Source organism: Balaenoptera acutorostrata, chromosome 17 (genome assembly GCF_949987535.1).
Source record: "Balaenoptera acutorostrata chromosome 17, mBalAcu1.1, whole genome shotgun sequence".
In the NCBI taxonomy this organism is placed as follows: domain Eukaryota; kingdom Metazoa; phylum Chordata; class Mammalia; order Artiodactyla; family Balaenopteridae; genus Balaenoptera; species Balaenoptera acutorostrata.
Genome location: NC_080080.1, coordinates 46197470 through 46224625, shown reverse-complemented (window position 1 = coordinate 46224625; position 27156 = coordinate 46197470). Strand labels below are relative to the sequence as shown.

The 27156-nt window shown below is 36.3% G+C and overlaps 1 protein-coding gene across 1 annotated transcript in view; it reads left to right on the top strand.

The window, feature by feature from the left end:
• Positions 1-27156, top strand: part of NECAB1 (N-terminal EF-hand calcium binding protein 1) — a 219208-nt gene that overhangs the window by 127332 nt on the left and 64720 nt on the right. The window contains exons 5-6 of the mRNA XM_007177498.2: positions 7051-7187; positions 20014-20135. Coding sequence (XP_007177560.2) covers positions 7051-7187; positions 20014-20135 — 259 coding nt within the window. The remainder of the gene's footprint in view (positions 1-7050; positions 7188-20013; positions 20136-27156) is intronic.

Below are 27156 nucleotides of genomic sequence, written 5' to 3'. Positions count from 1 at the left end.
ACAATGGAATATTACTCAGCCATAAAAAGGAACGAAATTGAGTCATTTGTTGAGACGTGGATGGATCTAGAGACTGTCATACAGAGTGAAGTAAGTCAGAAAGAGAAAAACAAATATCGTATATTAATGCATGTATGTGGAACCTAGAAAAATGGTACAGATGAGCCAGTTTGCAGGGCAGAAGTTGAGACACAGATGTAGAGAATGGACATATGGACACCAAGGGGGGAAAACTGCGGTGAGGTGGGGATGGTGGTGTGCTGAATTGGGCGATTGGGATTGACATGTATACACTGATGTGTATAAAACTGATGCCTAATAAGAACCTGCAGTATAAAAAAACAAACAAAACAACTAATACTAAACTTTCATTGGGTTATTTGTATGGAAATATGTTAATATAAATGTTTCAGACATTACATGAAATTTCTAAAAATCTTATATTTGTATTTGTATGGAAATATGTATGGAAATATGTTAATATAAATGTTTCAGACATTACATGAAATTTCTAAAAATCTTATATTTGTATTTGTATGGAAATATGTATGGAAATATGTTAATATAAATGTTTCAGACATTACAGGAAACTTCTAAAAATCTTATATGTTCTGGTATAAGGTTATAAGTAATAATCCTAGTTATTACTTTAAAATGTATATCTCAGAAATAACTAATTTTCTTGTCAACTGCATTATTATGAACTTTCATCAAATCTTTAACCATGGTCATTTTTAAGTCTTCTGTCATTTACAGACAGTTCTGGGTGTACTCTGATGATTTTGCAAGTATGTTCCTATAAAAGGGTTTCATCTTCAAGAAATTCATGGAAAAGACTCTGACAAGTACAGGTTTCTGGTAACTGACTGTACTGCTGAACTGAATGAATAAGCATTGTCAGAACTCTAATGAAAAACTGATGAACTCATAAAAGTGCTAACAAAAGATCAAGATGAAAAAAAAAAATTAATTACATGGGACTGAGTGAACTGATGAGGATGAGTATAATTTTTGTGACTTTCTGTCTGAATTAAAAAAAAAATCCCACAAGGACTCAGAGGCAAAGAATATACAAATCAATTTTCACTGCAAAGTAAAGGAGCTGTTACAGTGGAGGATTACTGGACTGAATGTCAATATTATGACATAGTATGAGTGTGTTTCATGTTTGGTAATTGCAATCATTGTTGCTTTTGTTGTGGTCATCCATGTACAATGCTTGGTGTCAGTCTATTTATCTCTTGTAAAAATAAAATACAGTGTGTGTGTGTGGAAAAAAAACAAAAAAAACAACAAAAAAAACAAAAAAACAAAACAAAAAAAAAGTTGCACAGACATATTGAAGAAAAGATTAATAATTAACATATAACAAACACAACCAATAGTATATATTTTGGTTGCTTAGGGAAGGTAAACTTTTTGCATATTTCCAGAAAATATTTAGATTACACAAACTAAAATATTTAAGACTAAAAAAAAATGATGAGACAATGGTTCAAAGAATAAATGAATAGAGGGATAAGATTATGAAAAGAAAAAAAAAATCTACAAACAATAAATGCTGGAGTGTGTGTGGAGAAAGGGAAACCTTCTTGCACTGTTGGTGGGAATGTAAATTGATACAGCCACTATGGAGAATAGTATGGAAGTTCCTTAAAAATCTAAAAATAGAACTACCATGTGATCCAGCAATCCCACTTCTGGGCGTATATCCAGAGAAAACTGTAATTCAAAAAGATACATGCACCCCAATGTTCATTGCAGTTATTGACAATAACTAGGACATGGCAGCAACCTAAATGTCCATTAACAGAGGAATGGATAAAGAAGATGTGGTACACATATACAATGGAATATTATTCAGCCATAAAGAAGGAAATAATGCCATTTGCAGCAACATGGATGGACCTGGACATTGTCATACTGAGTGAAGTAAGTCAGACAGAGAACGACAAATATAATATCACTTATATGTGGAATCTAAAAAAACAGGGTACAAATGAACTTAACTACAAAACAGAAATAGAGTTACATATGTAGAAAACAAACTTATGGTTACCAGGGGGTAAGGTGGGGAGGGATAAACTGGAAGATTGGGGATGACATATACACACTAATATAAAATAGGTAACAAATAAGGACCTACTATATAGCACAGGGAACTCTACTCAGTACTCTGTAATGGCCTATATGGGAAAAGAATCTAAAAAAAAAAAAGCATATATATATATATATATATATATATATATATATATATATGTATATATGTATAACTGATTCACTTTGCTGCACACTTGAAACTAACACAACATTGTAAATCAACTATACCCCAATAAAAATTTTTGTTTTTTTAATTCAAACAGAAAGTCACAAAAATTATAATCATCCTCATCAGTTCACTCAGTCCCATGTAATTAATTTTTTTTCATCGATCTTTTGTTAGCACTTTTATGAGTTCATCAGTTTTTCATTAGGGTTCTGAAAATGCTTATTCATTCAGTTCAGCAGTACAGTCAGTTACCAGAAACCTGTACTTGTCTTTTCCATGAATTCCTTGAAGATGAAACCCTTTTATACATATTTGCAAAAGCATCAGAGTACCCCAATAAAAATTTTTTTTAAATAAAAATAATAAGATGAAAGACTAAGAATGTTTAAAGAAATAGGGCATAGGTAATAGTGTAAGCCAGTTAGTATTTTAAAAGTAACAGTTTGGGGGAAAGTAGGAAAAGAGAATAAAACAACATTATTTTTGTAAAAGTAAATTTCTTCCTGTTATAGAAGCTGGCACAGATGTCTGACACAACAGGTAGAGCAGCAGGAGCTTAGGTTAAAAGGCAGTCAGAAGCAGTATCCCCTGCTAAGTGTGATTGTATCTGATCTCATAAACAAGAAGACACTGAGACTGGTTGTCACTGACTTGATTAATTTTCAAGTAGGGCAAATACAAACAGGGAAGACTATGCTCTTATTTTCATCATAAACTGAGATGGTTCATAGTGGGTTAATAGCTAAGATTTCCACTCTTCCATCACCCAGATGGGAAAGAGCTTGTTTTCTGACGATGACCTGACAGTAAAAATGCACAGGCAGTCCTCTAAGGAGCCTGCTTTTCAAAGTACCACGCTTCTAATGCTAAGGATTTTACTTGAATGACTCCTAGCCTTGTTCCAGCTCCACACAAAGGAAATACGTGTATTGAAATATTTACATTCTGACTTTCCAAAGGCACAAACGGAAATATTAATGCTACTTTATTAACAATCTCCACTTAATTATCACTTGAACAGTTATCAATGAATTCAGTGAACATTATTGGAACCTGAGAAACATACTCTAAGCCTTCATTTGCCCATATCCTTTTTTAATATAAATGAAAGAATAACCTGTGTTTGGAAAAAGAGGCAGAATCTGGATATCAGGTACCATCTGTACATTATTTTTACTGCTTTATTAGTTCTTTCTACCAATCTCTCAGATTCCAGATTTTGCCCAAAGGAATACATGCCTTAAGCCAATATATCAGTCTTCTGGGAGTTCAGTATGAAAAGATCCCTTTCTGTACCTTCTCAGCCAACACATTTGTTGAGAATAAAAAGGGCCAGGCTTTGACATTTTCCAGCTTGTTATCTATTTAGTTTTCCATCTGCTTCTTTTGCCACTGCCTTCCAAAGGAACATCTGCTGCATCTCTGAGGGAAGGAAAGGAAGATTGGATCGAAGCCACCTGGGTCTACAGTCCTAAACCTTGGAATCCAGATTAAGGGAAGGGAAGAAGACGAACAAATGGTCTAGAGAATAAAATGAGGACAATCTGTTAAAAATAAAGCTGTATTTCTCTTTATTCTAGAGCCCACATGACTGGACAAGCTGCACAGCAGCGTCTACCACCAGCAAGGGCTAGATGCAGGGGAAGGCATCTGGTAATTGGGGAGAGGCAAGAGCAGTTTCCAGAACTCAGACACTCCCTCTGGTGCCTGAATCTCCATGTGATTCCCTGTACCTCATGTAGTCTTTAAGCATTTAAGGATCCGCTGCTGTGAGCCAGGCTTTGTTCTGGGTATTCTGGAGGCAGAGATGATCAAGACATGTTAGTAAACAACATATTACAATATAAAATGATAAAATTATACCCTAGGTAAGGAAACGTTGTTACAAGAGCACACAGAGCGAAAGGATGTGTGCCTAATCCTGTGAAAAGAAATAGTGGTTCAAGGGGAGGAAAGGCAATACACAGATGATACCATGAGCTGAGTTTGGAATAATAAATATTAGAAAACAAGCTCTTTTTTCTCCTTATCATCAAGGGCAGCACATAACAGCAAATCTTCATAATTGACTCAAAAAACCTAATCCCCCAAATTCTTAAACCCACCCACCATCCTCTCAATGTCAAGGCACCAACATTTCTGTCAAATGTACCATTTGGGTTGTGCCATCTCTTAATGTTATCTGGAGAGTTACTAATGAGGATAACAAATTCTCAAGGTAAGATGCAAGTCTCAGCATAACAATTTCTTAATTTGCTATGATAGAAAATGACAGAGTAGCCAGTTGACGATTTTAACTGTCCTCAAAACTCTAACATCACCACAGTCTTTATATGTAAGACCAAAATAACAAACACAATCAATTCTCAGTTAGCTTATCTGCAAACATTCAAGTGTTGGATGAGCATTTGCTCTGGGCATCATGGGACATACAGAAGAGTAGACCTTTGTGTCTCCAAAGCTAAAATCTAATTTCAATGACCAGAGTGTTTAAATTGGATAATCCAAAAAACAAAATCTCCTTTCTATAGATAGTTCTGACATGACAAATATTTAACATTTAAATGAGAAAAGAATAAGGCCAATGTAGTGCTGCATAGCTCAATAAATGCATAGTTCCTTCACTTTTACCTGCTGTCCTCAAATAAGTACAATATCATTTGCTTTAGATTAGTGCAATGTATATTGAGGTGCAAATACAATTAGCATGATCTCTGACTATACAATTACATCTTCTCATCGTCTTAATACAGTTTATTTTAAAAATATGTTTTAACAAAATGGAATAACTGTGGGGAATGGATCAAACACAATTTTTTTCTGTCATCATGTTTCTTTTTCATCTCAAAGTAAAGCTTTACTCAATTTTAAAAAACACATTGAGAAATAATTTTTGAATCTTTTATTGCTGCTGAGTGGCAAGCTATTTGATCAAATTAAATATTTTGTATATTTTTTATCATGAATTAACTCACCAAAAATCCTAATGGTTATTATAGCATGTAATGTTTCATTTTATGGTTAATTTGTTAGATGGAGTTTAAAGACATTAAAATTTTTAATTTTTAAATAAGATATGGTGATAAGAAAATCTCCTGTGCTATTCAGCTGCCAAAAAAAATGAACTTAAAAAAGAGGCTGATGATCAAAACCTTTTATGATTTCAAATTAGGAAAGAAATGAAGTTTTCTGCAACATTAGGTTGTTCCGTTAACAGAAGAAAAATAACAAAATAACTTGTATCAGGAGTCCAGAAGCTCAATATTTCCTAATTAAGAATTGATTGAAGTACAGAATATTTTTGAGTTGGAATGTATGCCAGAGTGCTTAGTCTGATTTGTAAGTGAGAAAGCTGAGACCCAGAGAGATTAATTAAATCTTGTTTGTTTGGGTTTGCAACCATGCCCCAAGATTCCCCAGCACGCTGTATTTCCTAGCATTATCTTGTCACCATCATTCCTTTCAGTTTTGTATTTTCAATCATGAAATAATCATTTTGTTTAGGAATGGAGCCAAATAAATCCTTTCCTTGGCTGAACTTTTGTCTATTGTTCCCACCTGAGACTCTAGGAAATCAGGTTTAGCTGGCTGGTCCCATGACCTGAAAAAGTGGTTCTGTCACCATTTCATTCCATGCCAACCTGATTTTATTTTCTGCCTTGGTTCTCTCTGAGACTTTAGAAGATAAGAGTGGGCTTCCCTGCTGGCTCAGTGGTTAAGAATCTGCCTGCCAATGCAGGGGACACGGGTTCGAGCCCTGGTCTGGGAAGATCCCACATGCCATGGAGCAATTAAGCCCATGCGCCACAACTACTGAGCCTGCGCTCTAGAGCCTGCAAGCCACAACTACTGAGCCCATGTGCCACAACTACTGAAGCCTGCGTGCCTAGATCCCATGCTCCACAACAAGAGAAGCCACCACAATGAGAAGCCCATGCACCACAACGAAGAGTAGCCCCTGCTTGCCACAACTAGAGAAGGACCGTGTGCAGCAAAAAAGACCCAATGCAGCCAAAAATAAATAAATAAAATAAATAAATTTATAAAATAAAAAAGAAGAAGACAAGAGCAACAAGTAGCACCATCCACAACCCACCTGTATACCTAGACTAAGTTTGGCAGGTATAGTGATTATGTTTCTGATGATCTCTGTGTAGACTTGGGGTTGTTTGAGTGAAGGTGCTTTTATGGCTGAGGTGTTGTACTAGAAGTTAGATGCAGCTGAGCTTCAGGTAAATTTCCTGAAGGAGGGACGTAAGCAGATTTAGTAAAGTGTTTAAATATTCCAAGCCTAACATTTTCTGAATTTTGAAATAACAACACATAAGTTCCTTTGGTTTCAGTGTAATACAGATCAAGCATAATAAATACATCAAGAGGGAATTAAGCCAATTGTCAACATGTGAGTACATTTAGTTGGTAAGAGAAAAAAAAAAAAAACACCCAGAATTAGTCACATTCCAACCTTTTCTCCAGGTAATTTTTTTCCTTTTCTACAGATGTCTGTTCCATAATTTGACTGGGTTTTGTCCTTTTTTCTAATCTTGAAGCAGGTGCAATTGGAGATGAGATATTCAAGTCATTTCTGCAGCTCTCTTAATTCAACTGCTGGTGGGTAGATAGAGTTCTGCCCCAACTTCCAGGACCCAACATGTTTTCTCTCCTCTTTGTCTATTTTTCTCAAGGATTAATCTGAGATTGATGGGTACATGGGGAAAAAAAACACTCCTGGCTATTTTTTCCTACCATATTTCTAATTGCATTTGTTTTGTCATCCTTAGGACTACCAAGAGGCCTCCAATTTGGAACAATTTGTAACTCGATTTTTATTGAAAGAGACCTTGAATCAACTGCAGTCTCTCCAGAACTCTCTGGAATGTGCCATGGAAATTACTGAGGAGCAAACTCGCCAAGAAAGGCAAGTTAAATGCTTTCATATGATGTCTCTTTAGTGACTCCATGTTTATGAAAGACCAGTTGAAGGGCATTATACTTAAACTAGTAAAAACCAAAAGGAGAATGAATAGATTTAAATGGAATGGCAGGGACCTCCAATGGATACTAGCCTTATATTTGCCTCTAGAAAAGACCATTCTCCTTTTTCTTTTACTATCTATCATTTATTCAACAAATTTTAATTGAGAATTTAGTAGATGGAGAAGACTTTACAAGCCACTGTGATAATGTAAAGATACATTTTACAAAGTCCCTATTCTTAAGGAGGCTAAAGTCTATTACATAAATAAAATATGAACACTAAAACTATAATGCAAGGTACAAGTGATAAATACCACAGAGAAGGGGAAATATATTGCCAAGAGATTTCAGAAAAGTAAAAGATTTAATATAGATAGACATGAAAGACAGTTTCATGGAGTTTCCTGATGACATTTGAGCTAATCTTAATGAGTATACTTGAAAATACAGAAACGATGGGGAAAAATCTTACAGGCTCAGTGAATCTAGATATAGCAGGAGAGTTGAGAATTCAATAAGCCTAATTATTTAAGGAAATAGAGAAAAGTGAATGATGGGAAAAAATTTCAAAATTCAATGCCACCAATTGAGAAGATAAGTAGTGATAATATAGTAGTTGTATAAATAATGGCACTAATGTTAAAGACAAACTTGAATTAGAAATGTGTTAAGCAGACATCAGAATAATTCCAACCAACAGTTGGTAATTTCTTGAGTTATAATTTTTACCTTGCAAGCCAGAGAAGAGCTTGGCAAAACTCTTGCTTATGCAACAAATTTTTGCACGTGCAATGGCTTATCTAACTTCTTCATTTTAAGTTATGGAGAACTACACAGTAAGTTTTTTGAACAGGCTGATAAGAGACTGCTCAGTAGGCCAATTTTTTAAGACAAATTAATGGGTACATAATTATTAGGACATCTCAGAAAAACAGTGGAATTTTCAATTTTATGTTTATAATGTCAAAATGAGTGAGCACCACCAAATTCTAACAAAAAAGACTGTAATCTCAGATCTAATGAGCTTGTGCAGCTGAAGAACATTGATATGCACTCTCCAATGGATCTGCGTGGCATTTCACTTATAAACTTAGTATTTTCTTCACTGTATTGGGTGATTCAATATCAAAGGGCAAAGTGTAACAATTGGCTTTAGAGAAGCAACAACCCATCTCGGGTTTGAACAGAGGATAACTGTATGTCTTGAAGCACAATGAAATTGATTTCATGTTCCTGATGAGAAAATGAGGCCTGATTTGTTGTCTTTTGTTCAGGTTTTCTTGACATAAAACGGATTCTCCATTTTTAGACTCAATCATTTGCCACCTGAGAAGAGGCTTGAAAAAGGATTATGTTCCCTTTCTTCACCTGCACTTTGGTTTTTATTTTCTATAGTCACTTTGTACAAACTTGCATTCTACATTCACCACTATAGAGTGAATGCATAATGAACAACTATTTTTTGTGTTAGGTCACAGGCTAGCCTTGAACTCCTGCTACTGCTGCCAACAGCTGCAGTGCAGCTGTGTTTAATGAGAAGGAGCATGAGAGTTTAAGGAAGTTAGAAGACACTAGAGAATTAATGAATCTTTTATTTCTAGGTTTCTAGCTCAAAAACAGCTTGGAAGAATGGAGAACATTACAGGTCTAATATCAGTTTGGGAGACTGCTATTGAATAGAATTTGGCTAAGGTACCCAGAGATGCCCAAATCCCACCACAAATCCACGATACTCTTCCCAAAGAGGTTTCTAGAAAAAAATATACAAACAAGCAAGTAGAAAACAAGGTTCCACTATGGGTTTGTGTCCATAATATCCAACATAAAGTCTCTGGTCACTCAGACTGAAGCATGCGAATTAGGCCCAAGCATATAGGGACTATATCTCTGTTCCCAAGACTCCATCTTCCTATCAGCTAGCCACCAGAAACCAAAGTGAAGAGAGCCCCAGGGGCCTCATCATTGGAAAAAAGACAGAGGGAAGAAAGATGGCTGCCCTTTTTCCTATGATATCAAATAAGAAACCAGTGAAGAAGCTTCATGGGGAGATAAGACTTGAATTGGATCTTTTGGGTAGATTTAATGGCAGAATGATATCTCCCTGAAGGGAGGGGTGTCCTCATCTACCCTATATTATCCATCTTCTTTTATCTGGCTAACTCATCCTCCTAGTTTGTTTGGTCTCTGTTTGGACAGAACTTTCTCTAGGAAGCTTTCACTGCTCTCAAAACAGAATTTTATACCTACCTCCCACTCCACTACTCCCTTTAGTACGCTCTACGTATATCTACTTACAATCTCAGTTCCTTACTTATCTCCCCCATTAGACTTTGAGTTTCTAGATGCCAGGGGTTTTGCCTTGTTTCCCTATACCTGGCACAACTACATGTTAAATATATAAAACTGAATAAATCAAAGGGGACTCCAGGTAAAGGGAGCCATATAGAAGAGCAGTGGATATGGACCTGGGACAGTGGAAAGACCAACTTACCTGGACTCTAGGGTCAGGATAGGTCTTCAAAGCTAGACAGATGCATTTAGACTTCATATGATCAGAGATTATCATTGGTGGTTGTAAATAAAGGAGAAATATAATAAAAATGAAGTTTAAGGGAAATAGTCTCACAGTAGTATGTAGTAAAGATTTGGGAGAGAGGAGAAGAAGCTCAGAGAGGAGAGGTCAAATAAGTATATCCAAAAATTTATTAGTTTTTTTATACCATAAAGGAAGATTCCATGTTGCTCTGTGCAGTCAAAAGTTGCAACCCACAGATATCTTTCCAAATTCCACATTTGTAATAATTTGCTTCCTCTCAGCATCAATATTACTTTGGGGCTTAATATTTGTGAAACCTAAGGATACAATGACTTGCTGAAATACAGAAAAAATTGAGAAGTCATCTATTCTAGCTATCAACCCCAAGGAGGAATCACACAGTATCATTCATCCTGCAGTAATGAGTTAGACATGCTGTGTTGAGCAAAATGTCTGTGTGTATTCATGTGAAAATGGCAATTCAGAAATAAGAGATGCATACAGCTGGAATGCCACAGAGGTGAGATTTTTCAGATGGCGTTCTACAACACTCTTTATATCTGCCCTGGCTAGCTAGCTAAATGGAAGCCACTTTAATCCCATGTTTTTTGAAATTACCTAATAGATGACAAGAATTATCATTACTTTATACTAAAGTTTTCCTCTAGGGGACTCTTGTCTTCTTATATAAACCTTTCTTCCTCAAACAAACTAGGTTTCTAGGAACACAGTTTAATTATATGTGAATTTCTTTTTTATAATGAAATCTGCAAGTTTGTTCTATTTTCCAAAGTTCTTCTTTGTTCAAAAAGACAACTAATTCCTTCTGGCTTGGAAGTTATTTTTCTCCTTTTCATGGTTGTTTATTACAGAAGTAAGGGAAGGCTAAAATTTCACATATAGTTGATTATAAAGTTCAGACAACTTAAATTCCCTTAGCTTGAACATAAAGAAGGAATGTTCTAAATCACTTCCTCCTATGTACTAAAGATTTGGGAGAGAGGAGGAGTCACTAGAAAGTTGATTTTTTTTAATATGCCATAGGAAAATCTAGAGGGAAGTGTAGTTAGATTGGAGAGCAAACATAGAATATTAGTTTTCCTCCCTCCCTAAACCCTTCAAAAATGGCATTAAGAGAGTCTGGATAAAAAGGAGTCATAAACCCACAAAGATAAGAAGGATAGAAGAAAAATGGTATAGAAGCTTGGAACATGAAAAAAAGGTGAATCTAGCGGTAACTGATTTAGAAGATCTGAGAAAGCTGAAGCATAAGCAGGTAGTGTAAGAAGCCAGGATGCAATCCAACTGGTATCACAAAACCTCAGAAAGCCTCAAGAATTAGCTTCACCATGTACAATTGATAGTGGGGATGAAAGTGAGGTTGACATATTGTTGAAAACTCCACCCAATGCTTTATATTGACTGCCTCTCCCCAACCCTTGAGGAAGCCTAGAGGTATACTCTCTGGAGTAGGTGAACAGATATACACTGGCACAACAGGGTGTCAGAGCACAATACTAAAAAATGAGGCACTAAGTAAAAGTCTCCATACTGAACAGTGAGATTTGAAACCCCCTCAGAATCCTATGTTCCCAGAGGACTGGCAGTTGGGCTTATTCCTTCCAGTTGGGACCTCCTTTTAGCAATCTCATCAGTCTTAGAGAAAAGACTTAAAAGTACTGGGAGTCAGTGTCTTCCAATGAACAGGCCAAGCCAGACCACCCTACAATGGAGGCTGCAAGTTGGCTGTCCCCAACATACACATACAGATTCCAATCATTCCTGTGGTTCCTTCATCTGAGATAGGCAGGGACAACCAAGAGAACAAGTCAAACACAAGAAACAAAACTTGAAACAGAAATATCCAGGGAGCAGAAAACTTCAAAAAGTAAATCATCAATACCCTCAAAAATCAAAGAGAAGATATTGCATTTATGAATTAAGGACAGGATGTTATTTTAAAAAAAGAATATTGAAAGCACAGAAAACAGTTCTTGGAAATTCTGATTGTAGAAATGAAAACCTATGAGGAAGACTTGGAGATAAAAGTGTGATGACATTTTTTAGAAATAGAACACAGGAGAGACATTATCAAAGAAATAATTTTCAGAACAAGAGCATGAGTTTCCAGGTTGATAGAACAGACTAAGAGCCATTATAATGAATAATAAAAGTCACATGCCAAGGCATGCCATTATGAAATTTCAGAACACTGGAGATGAAGAGAAGTGTCTAAAAACTCCCAGAGAGAAAAACCCAAATGATAAAGAAAACACTATATTTTTCAATAATGAGACTGGAAGCTAAAATTCAATCAAGCAACTTCTTCAAAATTTGAACGGAAAAGATTTGCAACCTAAAATTCTTTACTCCATAAAACCACTAATAATGCTGGAGGATAAAATTAAAGTATTTTTATACATGCAGTGTCTCAAGAATTTTGCCTCTTATGGTATTCCATTTCTTATGAATCAATTAGGCATTTTCTCTCCAAAACAAAGGAATAAACTAAGAGAAAAATGAAATCCAGTTTAAAAAAAAAGAAAGATAAAGGTCAGAGGTGGGGTGGGGAGGGAGAATCCAAAATAAGAGAGAGGCTAAAGGAATCTTCCGCAGCTGATAATAAATTAACATTAAATTTTGGGTGGGGGGGTTTGCATATAACAGAGGGGGAAAAGTGGCTTAATCACATAAGAGCTTATTATTTCCTGCTAAAGAGCCTGGTGGTGGGCAGTCTAAGGCAAGTATGGAAGCTCTACAGATTTATCATAGATTTCCTATCTTTTTCACATCTTCGTACATGACTTTCAATTGCAAGTTTGCCTCATGCCAAAGCTGGTTGTTGGAATTCCAGATACCATGTTCATATTCCAACCAGGAAAGAAGTATAAGGAAAGAATAGGCAGCCTCTCAGCTCAATTCTTCCTTTTAAACAGCCTTCCTGGAAGTTCCTTACATTTCCATGTATATATCTTTGGCCTGAGCTTTTCATATAGGGAATTTGATAGCTAAAGCCTAAAACTGAAAAAGAAAGAGATAGCAAAAAGATCACCACAATAAGTCTAGTTACCATCTGTCACCATACTAAGTTATTACAATATTATTGACTATATTCCCCATGCTGTACATTTCATCCCTGTGACTCATTTATTTTGTAACTGGAAATTAGTAATTCTTAATCTCCCTCACCTATTTCACTCTTCCCATCCCCCCCTCCCCTCTGGCAACCACCAGTTTGTTCTCAGTAACTATGAGTCTGATTCTGTTTTGGTATGATTGTTCATTTTGTTTTTGAGATTGCATATATAAGTGAAATCATATGGTCTATCTTTCTCTGACATACTTCACTTAGCATAATTCTTTTCTGATGACTGAGGAATATTCCATTGTGTGTGTGTGCATGAATATATATATAAACACACACAAATATATATACATATGTATGTATATATATACACGTATATCATATATGTAAATAGACACACACAGACACATACACACACACATATCCATTCATCTACTGATGGACACTTAGGTTGCTTCCATATCATGGCTATTGTAAAAAAAAAAATACTGCAGTGAACACAGGGGTGCGTATATCTTGTCAACTTTTTAAAAAATTAATTAATTAATTTATATTTTATTTTGGGCTGTGTTGCATTTTCGTTGAGTTGAGCGGGGGCTACTCTTCATTGCAGTGCACAGGCTTCTCATTGCGGTGGCTTCTCTTTTTGTGGAGCATGGGGTCCAGGCATGCAGGCTTCAGTATTTGTGGCTCACGGGCTCAGTAGTTGTGGCTCACGGGCTCTGGAGAACAGGCTCAGTAGTTGTGATGCATGGGCTTAGTTGCTCCATGGCTTGTGGGATCTTCCCGGACCAGGGCTCGAACCCACCGCCCCTGCATTGGCAGGCAGTTTCTTAACCACTGTGCCACCAGGGAAGTCCCTCTTTTCAACTTTTCAAATTATAGTTTTTTTTTTTTTTCCTTTGGAAAAACATTCAGATGTGGAATTGATAGATCATATGTAGTTCTATTTTTAATTTTTTGAGGAGCATCTATAATGTGTTCCATAGTGTCTGTACCAATTTGCATTCCCACCAGCAGTGCACGAGGCCCCCCTTTTCTCAACAACATTACTAACAATTGTTTTTTGTTGCCCTTTTGATAACAGCCATTCTGAAGGGTGGGAGGTGATATCTCATTGTGATTTTGATTTTCATTTCCCTGATGATTAGTGATGTTGAGCATCTTTCCATATGTCTGCTGGCCATTGCTATGTCTTCTTTCAAAAAATGTCTGTTCAGGTCCTCCATGCATTTTTATTGACTTGTTTGTTTTTCTGATGTTGAGGAGTTGTACGAATTCTTTGTGTGTTTTGGATATTAACCCCTTATTAGTTATATCATTTCAAATATCTTCTCCCATTCAGTAGGCTGCATTTTCATTTTGTTGATAGTTTCCTTCACTGCAAAAGTTATTTAGCTTGTTGCAGTCCCATTTGTTTATTTTTGGTTTTGTTTCCCTTGCTGAGGATACAGGTATGAAAAATATTGCTAAGACTGATGTCAAAGAACTTACTGCCTATGTTTTCTTCTAGGGGTTTTATAGTTTCGGGTCTTGAATTTAAGACTCTAATCGATTTTCATTTTTCTTTTTTTTTTTCTTTTTGGTATATGGTGTTATAAAGTAGTCCAGTTTGATTCTTTTGCACATAGCTGTTTTCCCAAAATTTACTGAAGAAGCTGTTTTTTCCCCATTGTATATTCTTCCCTCCTTTGTCCTAGGTTAATTAATCATGTAAGGGTGAGTTTATTTCTACCTCTCTATTCTGCTCCATTGATCTAGCTATCTGTTTTTGTGCAATATTGTTGCACAATACAATATTGTTTTGATTACCATAGCTTTGTAGTACATTTGAATTAAGAGAGCATGACACCTCCAACTTTGTTCTTTCTCAAGATCGTTTAGGTTATTCAGGGTCTTTTGTGTTTCCATACAAATCTTAGAATTATTTATTCTAGCTCTGAGAAAAATACCATTCTTATTTTGATAGAGATTGCACTGAGTCTTTATATTTCCTTGGGTAGTATGGTCACTGTAACAATATTAATTCTTCCAATCATTGAGCACAGTATATCTTTTCATTTGTGTTGTCTTCAGTTCATCAATATCTTACATTTTTCTGACTGTAGTGCTTTTACCTCTTTGGTTAGATTTATTCCTAGAAATTTTAATCTTTTTGATACAATTGTAATAAATGGGCTTGTTTTCTAAATTTCACTTTCTGATAGTTTGTTGTTAGTATATAGAAACATTGTTAGTGTATAGATTTCTGTATATTATTTTTTTTTATCCTGCAAATTTACTAAATTCATTTATTAGTTCTACTAGGTTTTCTGGTGGCATCTTTAGGATTTTCTATATATAGTATCATGTCATCTGCAGTGAAAGTTTTCCTTTTTCCTTTACAATTTGGATTCCCTTTCTTTCTTTCTTTTTTCTTTCTTTCTTTTTTTTTTTTTTTTTTGGTCTGATTGCTTTTGCTAGTATTTCCAATACTATATTGAATAGAAGTCGTGAGAGTGGGCATCCTTGTCTTGCTCTTAATCTTAGAGGAAATACTCTCAGCTTTTCACCATTAAGTATGATGTTAGCTGTGGGTTGTCATATATGACCTTATTTTGTGGAGGAATATTCCCTTTATACCCACTTTCTGGAGAGTTTTTATCATAAATGGATGTTGAATTTTGATAAAAGACTTTTCTGTATCTATGAGATGATTATATGAATTTTATTCTTCAATTTCTTAATGTAGTGTATCACATAGATTGTTTTGATATTGAATTATCCTTGCATACCTGGGATAAATACCACTTGATCATGGTGTATGAGTCTTTTGTTGAATTTAGTTTGCTAATAAGTTGTGAAGGATTTTTGCATCTATGTTCATCAGTGATATTGGCCTGTAATTTTCTTTTTTCAAGGTGTCTTTGGCTGGTTTTGGTATCATGGTGATGCTGGCTTCATAGAATGAGTTCAGAAGCTTAACTTCCTCTGCAAATCTTTAGAATAGTTTGAGAAGGATTGGTGTTGATTCTTCTTTAAGTGTTTGCTAGAATTCACCTGTGAAGCCATGTGCTCCTAGACTTTTGTTATTTGGGAGGTTTTTTTTTTTTTTTTTTTGATTGCTGATTTAATTTTATTACTGGTAATTGGTATGTTTATATTTTCTATTTTTTCCTGATTCATACTTGGGAGATTGTATGTTTCTAGGAATTTGTCCATTTCTTTTAGGTTTCCCAATTTGTTGGCAAGTATTTGTTCTAGTAATCTCTTATGGTCCTTTGTATTTCAGTGATGTCAGTTGTAGCTTCCCCCCTTCTTTTTCTTCTGATTTTATTGGTTTTATTGATTTGGGCCCTCCCTTTTTTTCTTGATGAGTCTGGATTAAGGTTTATCAATTTTGTTTATCTTTTCAAAGAACCAGCTCTTACAAGTTCCCTAGTATTATTTTATTACCGTCAATTTCTCCCTTTATGTTTGTTAATATTTGCTGTATGTATTTAATTGCTCCTATGTTGGGTGTGTATGCATTTACATTTGCTATATCTTTTTTGAATTGATTATTTTATCATTATGTAATGTCCTTCTTTGTCTCTTTTTTATAGTTTGTTTAAAGTCTATTTTGTCTGATGTAAGTACTGCTAACCCAACTATCTTTTCATTTCCATTTTCATGGAATAATTTTTCCATCCCTTCACTTTCAGCATCTGTATCTTTAGATATGAAGTGAGTCTCTTGTAGACAGCTTATACAGGTCTTGTTTTTTTTTTTTAATCCATTAAGCCACTCTCTGTGTTTTCATTGGAGGATTTAGTTCATTTACATTTAAATTAATTACTGATAGATATGTACTTATTGCCATTTTGTTAATTGTTTGGGGGTTTTGTATAGTTCTTTTTAGTAACTTAGCTCTTTCACTATTTTCCCTTTTGATTTGATGACTATTTTAATGTTATGTTTGGATTCCTTTCTTTTTTGTGTGTGTATCTCTATTATAGATTTTTGGTTTGTAGTTCCCATGGCATTTATATATAACAACCTATATATATCCGTGATTATTTAAACATGCTGATCTCTTAAGTTGAAACACATTCTAACAACAATGCATTTTTACTCCCCCTGTCACATTTAATGTTTTTGACTTTATATTTTATATCCTTTTCTTTTGTAAATCTCTTAACTACTTATTGTGGTTATAAATGATTTTACTACTTTTGTCTTTTAACCTTCTTACTAGCTTTATAAGTGGTTGATCTACCACATTTAGTGCATATTTTCCTTTACCAATGAGGTTTTCTTTTCATAATTTTCATATTTCTAGTTGTGGTCTTTTCTTTTTCACGTAGAAAAGTCCCTTTAACATTTATTGTAAAGCTAGATTAGTGATGCTGAACTCTTAGGTTTTGCTTGTCTGTAAAACTCTTTATCTCTCCTTCAAATATGAATAATAGCATTGCCGGGTAGAGTCTTCTTGATTGTAAGTTTTTTTCTTTCATCACTTTAAATGTTTCTTACCACTTGCTTGTGGCCTGAAAAGTTTCTGCTGAAAAGTCAGCTGATAGTCTTACGGAAGTTCCCTTGTGCATAACTAGTTGCTTTTCTCTGGCTGATTTTAAGATTCTCTTTTTATGTATAATCTTTTGCCATTTAAATTACAATTTGTCTTGGTGTGGATCTCTTTGAGCTCATTTTGTTTGGGATCCTATGTTCTTACTGGACCTGGATGTCTGTTGTTTTTCTCAGATTATGGAAGTTTTTAGCCTTTATTTCTTCAAGTAAGTTTTCTTCCTCTGTTTCTCTTTTCCTCTGGGCCCTCTGTAATGGTCATGTTAGTTACCTTGATGTTGTCCCAGAGGTCTCTTAATCTATTTTCATTTTTGAAAATTATTTTTCCTTTTTTCTGTTCAGCCTGGGTGATTTCCACTACTCTGTCTTCCAGGCACTGATCCATTCCTCCTGTATCATCTACTCTACTGTTGATTCCTTCCGTGTATTTCTATTTCAGTTATTGTATTCTTCAGCTGTGTTTAGATTTTTTATCTAACTCTGAAATTTCTCACTGTGTTCATCCATTATTCTCCTGAGTTTGTTGAGCCTCTTTATGGTTATTAGCTTTAACTCTTTATTGGGTAGATTGCTTATCTCCACTTTGCTTAGTTCTTCTTCTGGGGTCTTATCTTGTTCTTTCGTTTGGAATATATTCCTCTGTCACCTCATTTTGCCAAATTCTTTGTTTTATTTCTACGTATTAGGTAGGTCAGTTATGTTTCCTGATCTTGAGGAAGTGGACTTCTATAGGAGACATCATATTGGGCCTGGCAAAACACTTCCCTCTGTTCACCAGAGCTATATACTCTAGGCATACCCACTATGTGGGCTGCATGGGCCCTTCTGTTATGGTGGGACCAATTACTATGGGTGTGCTGGCAGGTGGGGCTTTTCTCTGGTCCAGTTGGCTACTAGGCCCAGCTTTGTAGTAGCTGATGGGCAGGCCCAGGTCCCAGTGTGGCTAACTGCATGGTCTGGGGAGTCCCAGGGCTGGTGCCAGTCCACTGTTGGGCAGCGTTGGGTTTCAGGGTGGCTAACTGTGGGGTCCAAGGTACCTGGGACTGGGACAGGCCAGGTCCTGGGGCAGATGATGGGCAGAGCTGGGTCTCTTGTGGCTGGCTGCTGGGTTTGTGGTTCCCAGGACGAACGCCAATTTGCTAAAGTACAGGTAAACCCCCAGCACTAATATGTGAGAGGGAGAACTCCAAAATGGTGCTTGCCAGCACCAGAGTCCTTGTGGTAGAGCAAGTTCCTAAAAATGGCTGCTACCACTCTCTGTGTCCTCAGGGAGAGTTGCAGTTACCTCCTGCCTGTCTGGGAAGCTCTCCAAGATCAGCTGGAGAACTTGGGTCTGACCCAGGATTCTTTTAAATTACTCTTTCACTGTGGATCTCAGATTGTGTGAGATTTTGTTTGTGCCCTTTAAGACTGGAGTCTCTGTTGCCTAGAGCCTTCCAGCTCTCCTGTATGCAAGCCCCATTGGCCTTCAAAGCCAGATGTTCTGGGGGCTCATCTTTCCAGTACAGAACCCTCAGGCTTGGGAACTCAATGTGGTAGTTGGACCCCTCATTTCTTGGGAATAACCTCTGCAATTGTGGTTTTCTTTCTCTTTGTGGGTTGCCTACCTAAGGGTGTGGATCTTGACTATACTGCATCTCCATTTGTCCTACCCATCTCATTGTGGTTCCTTTAGTGGTGGAAAATCTTTTCTCATAGTCTTCAGGTTGTTGCTCTCAACAGTGGCTCTGTAAATTGTTGTAAGTTTGTTATGCCCATGGGAGGAGGTGAACTCAGTGTCTCCCTACTTTACCATCTTGGTCACACCTCCCCAAGAGATAGTATTCTTATATATAGATAAACACTTGTTGAAAAGTGTTGTCTTTGTGTAAGGAGAATGAGGGTACAATATGGTGAAGGGGAGAACCTGTTTGTAGAAATAAGTTTATAGAATTATTTGACTTTTTAACTATTTGGATATTTAGCTTTGATTTAAGCAGTTAAGTTAAAAATTGAATAGAAGGAAAAAAAAAACTCCATAGATGTTCTCAAACTAAACAAAATACAATGGAAGCATACAAATAAACATTCTTTCCATTGATAATTTGGGCAATAAAAGAAAGTAGTTTTTCTTAAATTACAAATCAAGGTATGATTTTTTACTCAAACTTTTAAATTACAAGAATAAAAAAAGCCCAATGTCTTTTCTTTTTTTTTCTGCTTAATAACTTTAAAAATAATTTATTGAAGTATAGTTGATTTACAATGTTGTGTTGGTTTCAGGTGTACAGCAAAGTGATTCGGTTTTATATATATATATATATTTTTTTTTTTCTTTCTCAGATTCTTTTCCTTTATAGATTATTACAAAATATTGAGTTTAGTGAGAGGAGGTGAGCTCAAGGTCTTTCTACTCTGCCATGTTCCCCCCTCTTTTCCTTAGTTTCACTTATAATGCCACATTACCATGTATCTATAGACCGCGTTGCCAAGCCATAGTTCTCATAAGTTTTCATTTCACTACACTAGAAAATCTTTGTGACTGATCTTTGAAGATCTGTTCCTTGAGGTAAAAGACTGAAGCCCTGACATTGAGGTTAAATATTGTCTTTGTTGTTCAAGACAAGGGCCAACCAAACCAGAAGTCCTGTCGATTCAATGGCCTGGAAAACGATCAAGTCGTCGAGTCCAGAGACACAACAGCTTCTCTCCCAACAGCCCTCAGTTTAATGTCTATGGTGCAGGTAATGAAGCTTTGTCATTTTTCTTGAAGTTGACTCAATTGTATCTTCATATTGACTTATTTAAAAAGGACCAAAAGGCAGCTAAAATTATAATCATGGAATGCTTTTCTTACACCAAACAAATTTGTTTGAAAACCAAAGTGGTAAAGAGTCTAAGATATTAAGGACTAGGGTGGTGATCCTAATCATCAGTTCTGTCAGAATCCTAGCAGTTGTGCTTGGGCAGTACGCAGAGACATGATAGGTAGGGAAGAAAGTGACTCAATCACCTAAAATGTGAAAGACTTAAGACCTATAGAAATCATCATCATCTCCAAACAAAGGAGGTGCCCTTTAGTCTGCACCCTAATCCCAGATCCCCAAGCCTGGTTAAGCATACTCTAAATTCATTTTAGGAAAAGTTATTGGTTCCTTTCATAACAGGACTAAAGTTATGGTGGCTTTTGAAGTGCATAATGTAGTATATGATTTATGAGACTGAGACCTTAATAATATTCATTAGGTCATCATATTTTAACCATGTAATCTATATTAATTACTTTAAAATCAGTTTGAAATATGAAAACTTATGTTGCTAAATAGAGTAATTTTTATAAAGTATGAATATATATGCATATGTATGTATATATGTATCTGTATGTACCTGCACATATCACTTGAACATGTCATTTTAACATAAATGAATATTTAAATATCTACCATTTCAGAAAATCAATGTATAGATATAGCCTGTATTTACACAGATTGTATTTGAAAGATTTCAAAGTGCTTTCTTGAACACTGTCTTATTTTATCCTAACACCTTATAAGATAGATGTTAGTATCTCCATCTCCCCAGAAAGTAAAGCTATTTGTCTAGGGGTAATGGATTATTAGTCATTTTTTACAGTGAAACAACCTCAAAATCTCAGTGATTACAACTGGAAATATTTGGTTCTTTTCTCTCATGGGTCTATGTTTGACTGTGATTTGAGTGATCTCAGCTGGATGTGGCTCCAGCCTGCAGGTTGGATTCAGCTCTACTCCTCATGTAGTTTCTTAGGATCAGGGACTACTTGGGGCAATATCTTCTCCTAATCAGTATCAAAAGTACAGGAAAAATCATGAATCTCATTTAGAACCACTGTAGGAGTGACCAAGATGGTGGAATAGGAAGACCCTGAGCTCACCTTCTCCCATGGTCACATCAGAATCACAGTTATTTACAGAGCAACTATTGATGAGAAAGACAAGAAGACTAGCAGAAAAGATATTCTGCAACTAGATAACATTGAAAAGGAATCACAACAAGATGGGTAGGAGGGGCAGAAAAGTGGTATGGTCAAGATCCATATACCTAAGAGGGTGACCCACAAATGAAAGGATAATTACAATCACAGAGCTTCTCCACAAGTGAGCAAGGGGTTCAAGCCCCACATCAGGGTCTACAGCTTGGGGTTCTGCACCAGGAAATCAAACCCCCAGACATTTGACTTTGAAGGCCAACAGGGTTCACCTTGGGGAGAGCCAGAAGGCTGTGGGATATAGAGACTTCACTCTTAAAATGTGCACAAAAATTCTCACATGCTCTGGGATACAGGTAAGAAGTAGTGACTTGGAAAGAGAATGGGTCAGACCTACCTGCTGATCTTAGAGAGCTTCCTGGAGAGGCAGGAAGCAACTGTAACTCATCCTGGGGACATGCACTGGTGGCAGCTATTTTGGGGAGCTCATTCTACCACAAGGACACTGGTGCTGGCAGGCACCATTTTGGAATCCTTCTTCTAGCTAATTAGTGCTGAGACCTGTCCCTGCCCACCAGCTTGTGAGCACTAGTACTAATATGCCTCAAGACAAGCAGCTAGTCAGGTGGGGACACAGGCTCACCCATCAGCAAGCTGGCTGACTTAAGAATCCCTGAGTCCACAGCTGCTCCAGGACCCAAACCTACCCACCAGAGGGCTCAGGACCTGGCCACACCCACCAAAGCACTGGCACTAGCCCCAAGAAACCACAGGGTCCCACAGTCTGCCATCAGGACCCAACCTCACCCACAGTGGGTTGACAACAAATCTGGGACCCCCTCCCCAGGGGTCTGCAGCCAGAGACCCTGAGACACAGTTCTACTGACCAATGGGCTGGTACTAGCCCTAGGACTAGCTTTACCCACCATTGAGCAGGCACCAGCCCCAGGATCCCCTGAGACTTAGACCCACACACCAACAGGCTTATACATCAACTCTGGTACCCTCAGGACCCAGCATTCAGAGAACCTGGAACCCGAGTCTGCCCACCAGTGAGCTGGCATTAGGATTGGTATGCTCAAGGCCTCAGTGCAGCCCACTAGTAAGCTGACTCCAACCCTTTAGGCCCCGGCTCTGAGACACCAGCTCTGAGACACCTTGAACCCCTCAGCCAGCTGCCCTGGGATCCAGCCCCACTCACGAGCAGGCTGACACCAGCTTTGGGACACCCTGGACCCTGCAGCAAACCATGTCTGGAACTTGCCTCATACACGAGTAGGGCAAGACTAGATCTGGCACCTGTGGCCCTACAGCCACCCACCCCAGCACCAAGATCCACCTGCCACTGATCCAGCACTAGCCCCAGGAATCCCAGGACACTGCAGTCAGCCATGTCATGACCAGCCCTCGCCCACAAGTAGTTGGCATCCTCTGCCCAAGGCAAGACCTGGCAATCAACCAGACAGGGGCTAGCCACACCTACCAGACCAGCCACAGTAGTCAGTCAGCCAAAATGGAAGTACCCACACAACACAAATAGGGGGCACCCCTAAAGCATGTAGCTCTGGTGACCATAGAGAAGTGCACCACAGGTACACATAGGACATCTCCTACAAAAGGACACCTCTCCAAAGTCAGGAAATGTAACAAACCTACCAAATACTTAGAAATAAAAACAGCAAATTAGGCAAAATGAGGTGATAGAAGAATTAGTCCCAAATGAAGGAACAAGATAAAACTCCAGAAGAAGAACTAAGTGAAGTGGAGGTTAGTGATGTATCTGATAAAGAGTTCAAGTTAATTATCATAAAGATGTTCAAAGAACCTGAGAGAAGAGTTTGGATAAACAGAGGGAAATATCAGAAGTTTTTAACAAAGAGATAGAAAATATAAAGAAGAACCAAACAGAGATGAAGTATACAAAACTGAAATAAAAAATGCACTAGAAGGAATCAACAATAAATTGGATACTATAGAGGAACAAATCAGCAAGCTGGAAGACGGAGTAGTGAAATCACTCAAGCTGAATGGAAGAAAGGGAAAAGAAGAAATAGAACTATTTATGAGACCACTGGGACCACATCAAGTGTACTAACATTTGCATTATAGGGGTCCCAGAAGAGAATAGAGAGAGAGAAGGAGGCAGAGAACATAGTTGAAGACAGTACTGAAACCTTCCCTAATTTGGGAAAGGAAACAATAATTCAGGTCCAGGAATGATAGAAAGTGCCAAACAGGTTCAACCCAAAGTGACACACTGAGAAGCATTATAATAAAATGGCAAAAATCAAAGATGAAGAGACAATATTAAAAGCAGCAAGGGAAAACAACAAATTACATATAAGGGAACTCCCATAGGCTATCAGCTTACTTATCAGCAGAAACTCTGCAGGCCAGGAAGAGTGGCATGATATATTTAAAGTGATGAAAGGGGAAAACCTGTAAACAAGAATACTCTATACAGCAAAGCTTTCATTCAGATTTGAAGAAGAGATCAAAAGTTTTACAGACAAGAAAAAGCTAAAAGACAGCATCACCACCAAGCCAGCTTCACAAGAAATGTTAAAGGGACTTTTCTAAGCAGAAAAGAAAAAGCCACAACTAGAAATATGAAAATTATGAAAGGAAAAATCTCATTAGTAAAGGGAAATATATAGTAAGATAATAAATCAACTGCATATAAAGCTAGTAGGAAGGTTAATGGATAAAAGTAGTAAAATCATCTATATCCACAACAGTTAGGGGATATAAAAAACAAAAATGTAAAATATGATGTCAAAAACATTAAATGCGGGCATGGGAGTAAAAATGCAGAGTTGTTAAAATGGGTTTGAACTTAAAAGATTAACAACTTTTAATAGTCACGGATATATATATATATATATATATATCAATATACCAGTGTGTGTGTGTGTATATATATATATATATATATATATAGGTATATATGTATATATATATACCTATATATATATATATATATATATATATATATAGGTATATATGTATATATATAAAACTCATGGTAACTACAAGCCAAAAATCTATAATAGATTCACAAACAAAAAAGAGAAAGGAATACAAACATAACATGAAAGAGCAAATCACAAGGGAAGTCATCAAATCATAAGGGAAGGGAACAAAAAACAAAGAAGTAAGGAACAAAAAAGAACTTTAAAAATCCCAAAACAATTGACAAAATGGCAATAAGTGCACACTGATTGATAATCTCTTTAAATGTCAATAAGTAATTGCTCCAATCAAAAGGCATAGAATGGCTGCTTGGAAACCAAAACAAGATCCATATGTATGCTTCCTATAAGAGACTCACTTCAGATCTAAAGACACAGACAGACTGAAAATGAGGGGATGGAAAAAAGATATCCCATGCAAAAGGAAATGCAAAAAAACCTGGGGTAGCAATACTTATATTAGACAAAGTATGCTTCAAAACAAAGACTGTAAAAAGAGAAAACGGACATTACATAATGATCAAGGGATCAATCCCAGAAGAAGATATAACAAAAGTAAATATATATAAACCCAATGTAGGACACCTAAATATGTAAAGCAAATATTAACAGACATAAAGGGAGAAATTGATGATAACACAATAATACTAGGGGACGACTTAAACACCCTATTTACATCAATGGACAGATTATCCAAACAGAAAATCAATAAGGAAACACTGACCTTAAACAACACCTTAGACAAGATGGACTTAACAGATGTATATATAGGACATTCCATCTAAAAGCAGCAGATTACACATTCTTTTCAAGGGCACATGGAACATTTTCCAGGATAGATCACATGCTAGGCCACAAAATAAGTCTCAGTAAATTTAGGAAGACTGAAATAATGTTAAGCAACTTTTCAACCACAATGCTATGAGACTAGAAATCAAGAAAAAAAAGTGCAAAAAAACACAAACACATGGAGGCTAAAGAATATGCCTATAAAAACCAATGGGTTGCTGGAAAAATCAAAGAAGAAATCAAAAAATAAATGGAGACAAATTAAAATGGAAACACAATGATCAAAAATCTACAGGATGCAGCAGAAGCAGTTCTAAGAGGAAGTTTATAGCAATACAAGTTTACCTGAGGGAACAAGAAAAATCTCACATAAATAACCTAACCTTACACCTAAAGGAACTAGGAAAGGAAGAAAAGACAAAACCTGAATTTAGTAGAAGGAAAGAAATCATAAAGATCAGAGAGGAAATAAACAAAACTGAGACTTAAAAACAGTAAAAACAAAAACAAAGGACCAATGAAAGCAAGAGCTGGTTCTTTGAAAAGATAAACAAAATTGATAAACCTTTAGCCAGACTCATCAAGGAAAAAAAGAGAGGGTCCAAATCATTAAAATCAGAAATAAAACAGAAGTTATAACTAACACCAGAGAAATACAAAGGATCATAAGAGGTTACCATGAACAATTATACACCAATAAAATGGACAATGTAGAAGAAATGAACATATTCAGAAGAAACAGAAAATATGAACAGACCAAATACCGGTAATGAAATTCAGACAGTAATAAAACAACCCCCAACAAACAAAAGTCCAGGCCCAGTTATCCTCACAGATGAATTCTACCAAATATTTAGAAAAGAGTTACCACCTATTCTTCTCAAGATATTCCAAAATATTACAGAGGAAGGAACACTTCCAAACTCATTCTATGAGGTCAGCATCACCCTGATACCAAAACCTGAAAAGATATCACACACAAAAAGAAAATTTCAGGTCAATATGAACATAAATGTAAAAATCCTCAATAAAATGTTAGCAAACAAATTGAGCAATACATGAAAGGAATCATGAGTGATGATCAAGTAATATTTATCCCAGGCATGCAAGGATGCTTCAATATCTGCAAAACAATCTATGTCATACATTATATTAAGAAACTGAAGAATAAAATTCATATAATCATCTCAATAACTGCAGAAAAGTTTTTGACAAAATTCAACATCCATTTATGATAAAAACTCTCCAGAAAGTGGGTATAGAGGGAACATTTCTCAACAAAACAAAGGCCATATATGACAACCCACATCATACTCAATGGGGAGAAGCAGAAAGCATTTCCTCTAAGATCAGGAGCAAGACAAGGATGCCCACTCTCACGACTTCTATTTAACGTAGTATTGGAAGTCCTAGTCACAGAAATCAGACTAAAAAAAGAAATAAAAGGAATGCGTATTGAAAAGTAAGAAGTAAAACTGTCAATATTTGAAGATGATATGACACTATACATAGGAAATCCTAAAGACACCACCAAAATGCTACCGGAACTCAACAACGATTTGGTAAGGTTTCAGGTTACAAAACTAATATACAGAAATCTGTTGCATTTCTATACACTAAAAACATAGTATCAGAATAGAAATTAAGAAAACATTTCCATTTATGGTTCCATCAAAAAGAGTAAAATATCTAGGAATAAATCTAACTAAGGAGGTACAAGACCTGCACTTCGAAAACTGATGAAAGTAATTGAAGATGAGACAAACAGATGGATAGACATTTCTCCAGAAAAGATATACAGATTGCCAACAAACACATGAAAGGATGCTCAACATCACTAATCATTGGAGAAATGCAAATCAAAACTACAATGAGGTATCACCTCACACCAGTCAGAATGTCCATCATCAAAATATCTACAAACAATCAATGCTGGAGAGGGTGTGGAGAAGAGGGAACCCTCTTGCACTGTTGGTGGGAAGGTAAATTGATACAGCCACTATGGAGAACAGTATGGAGTTTCCTTAACAAACTAAA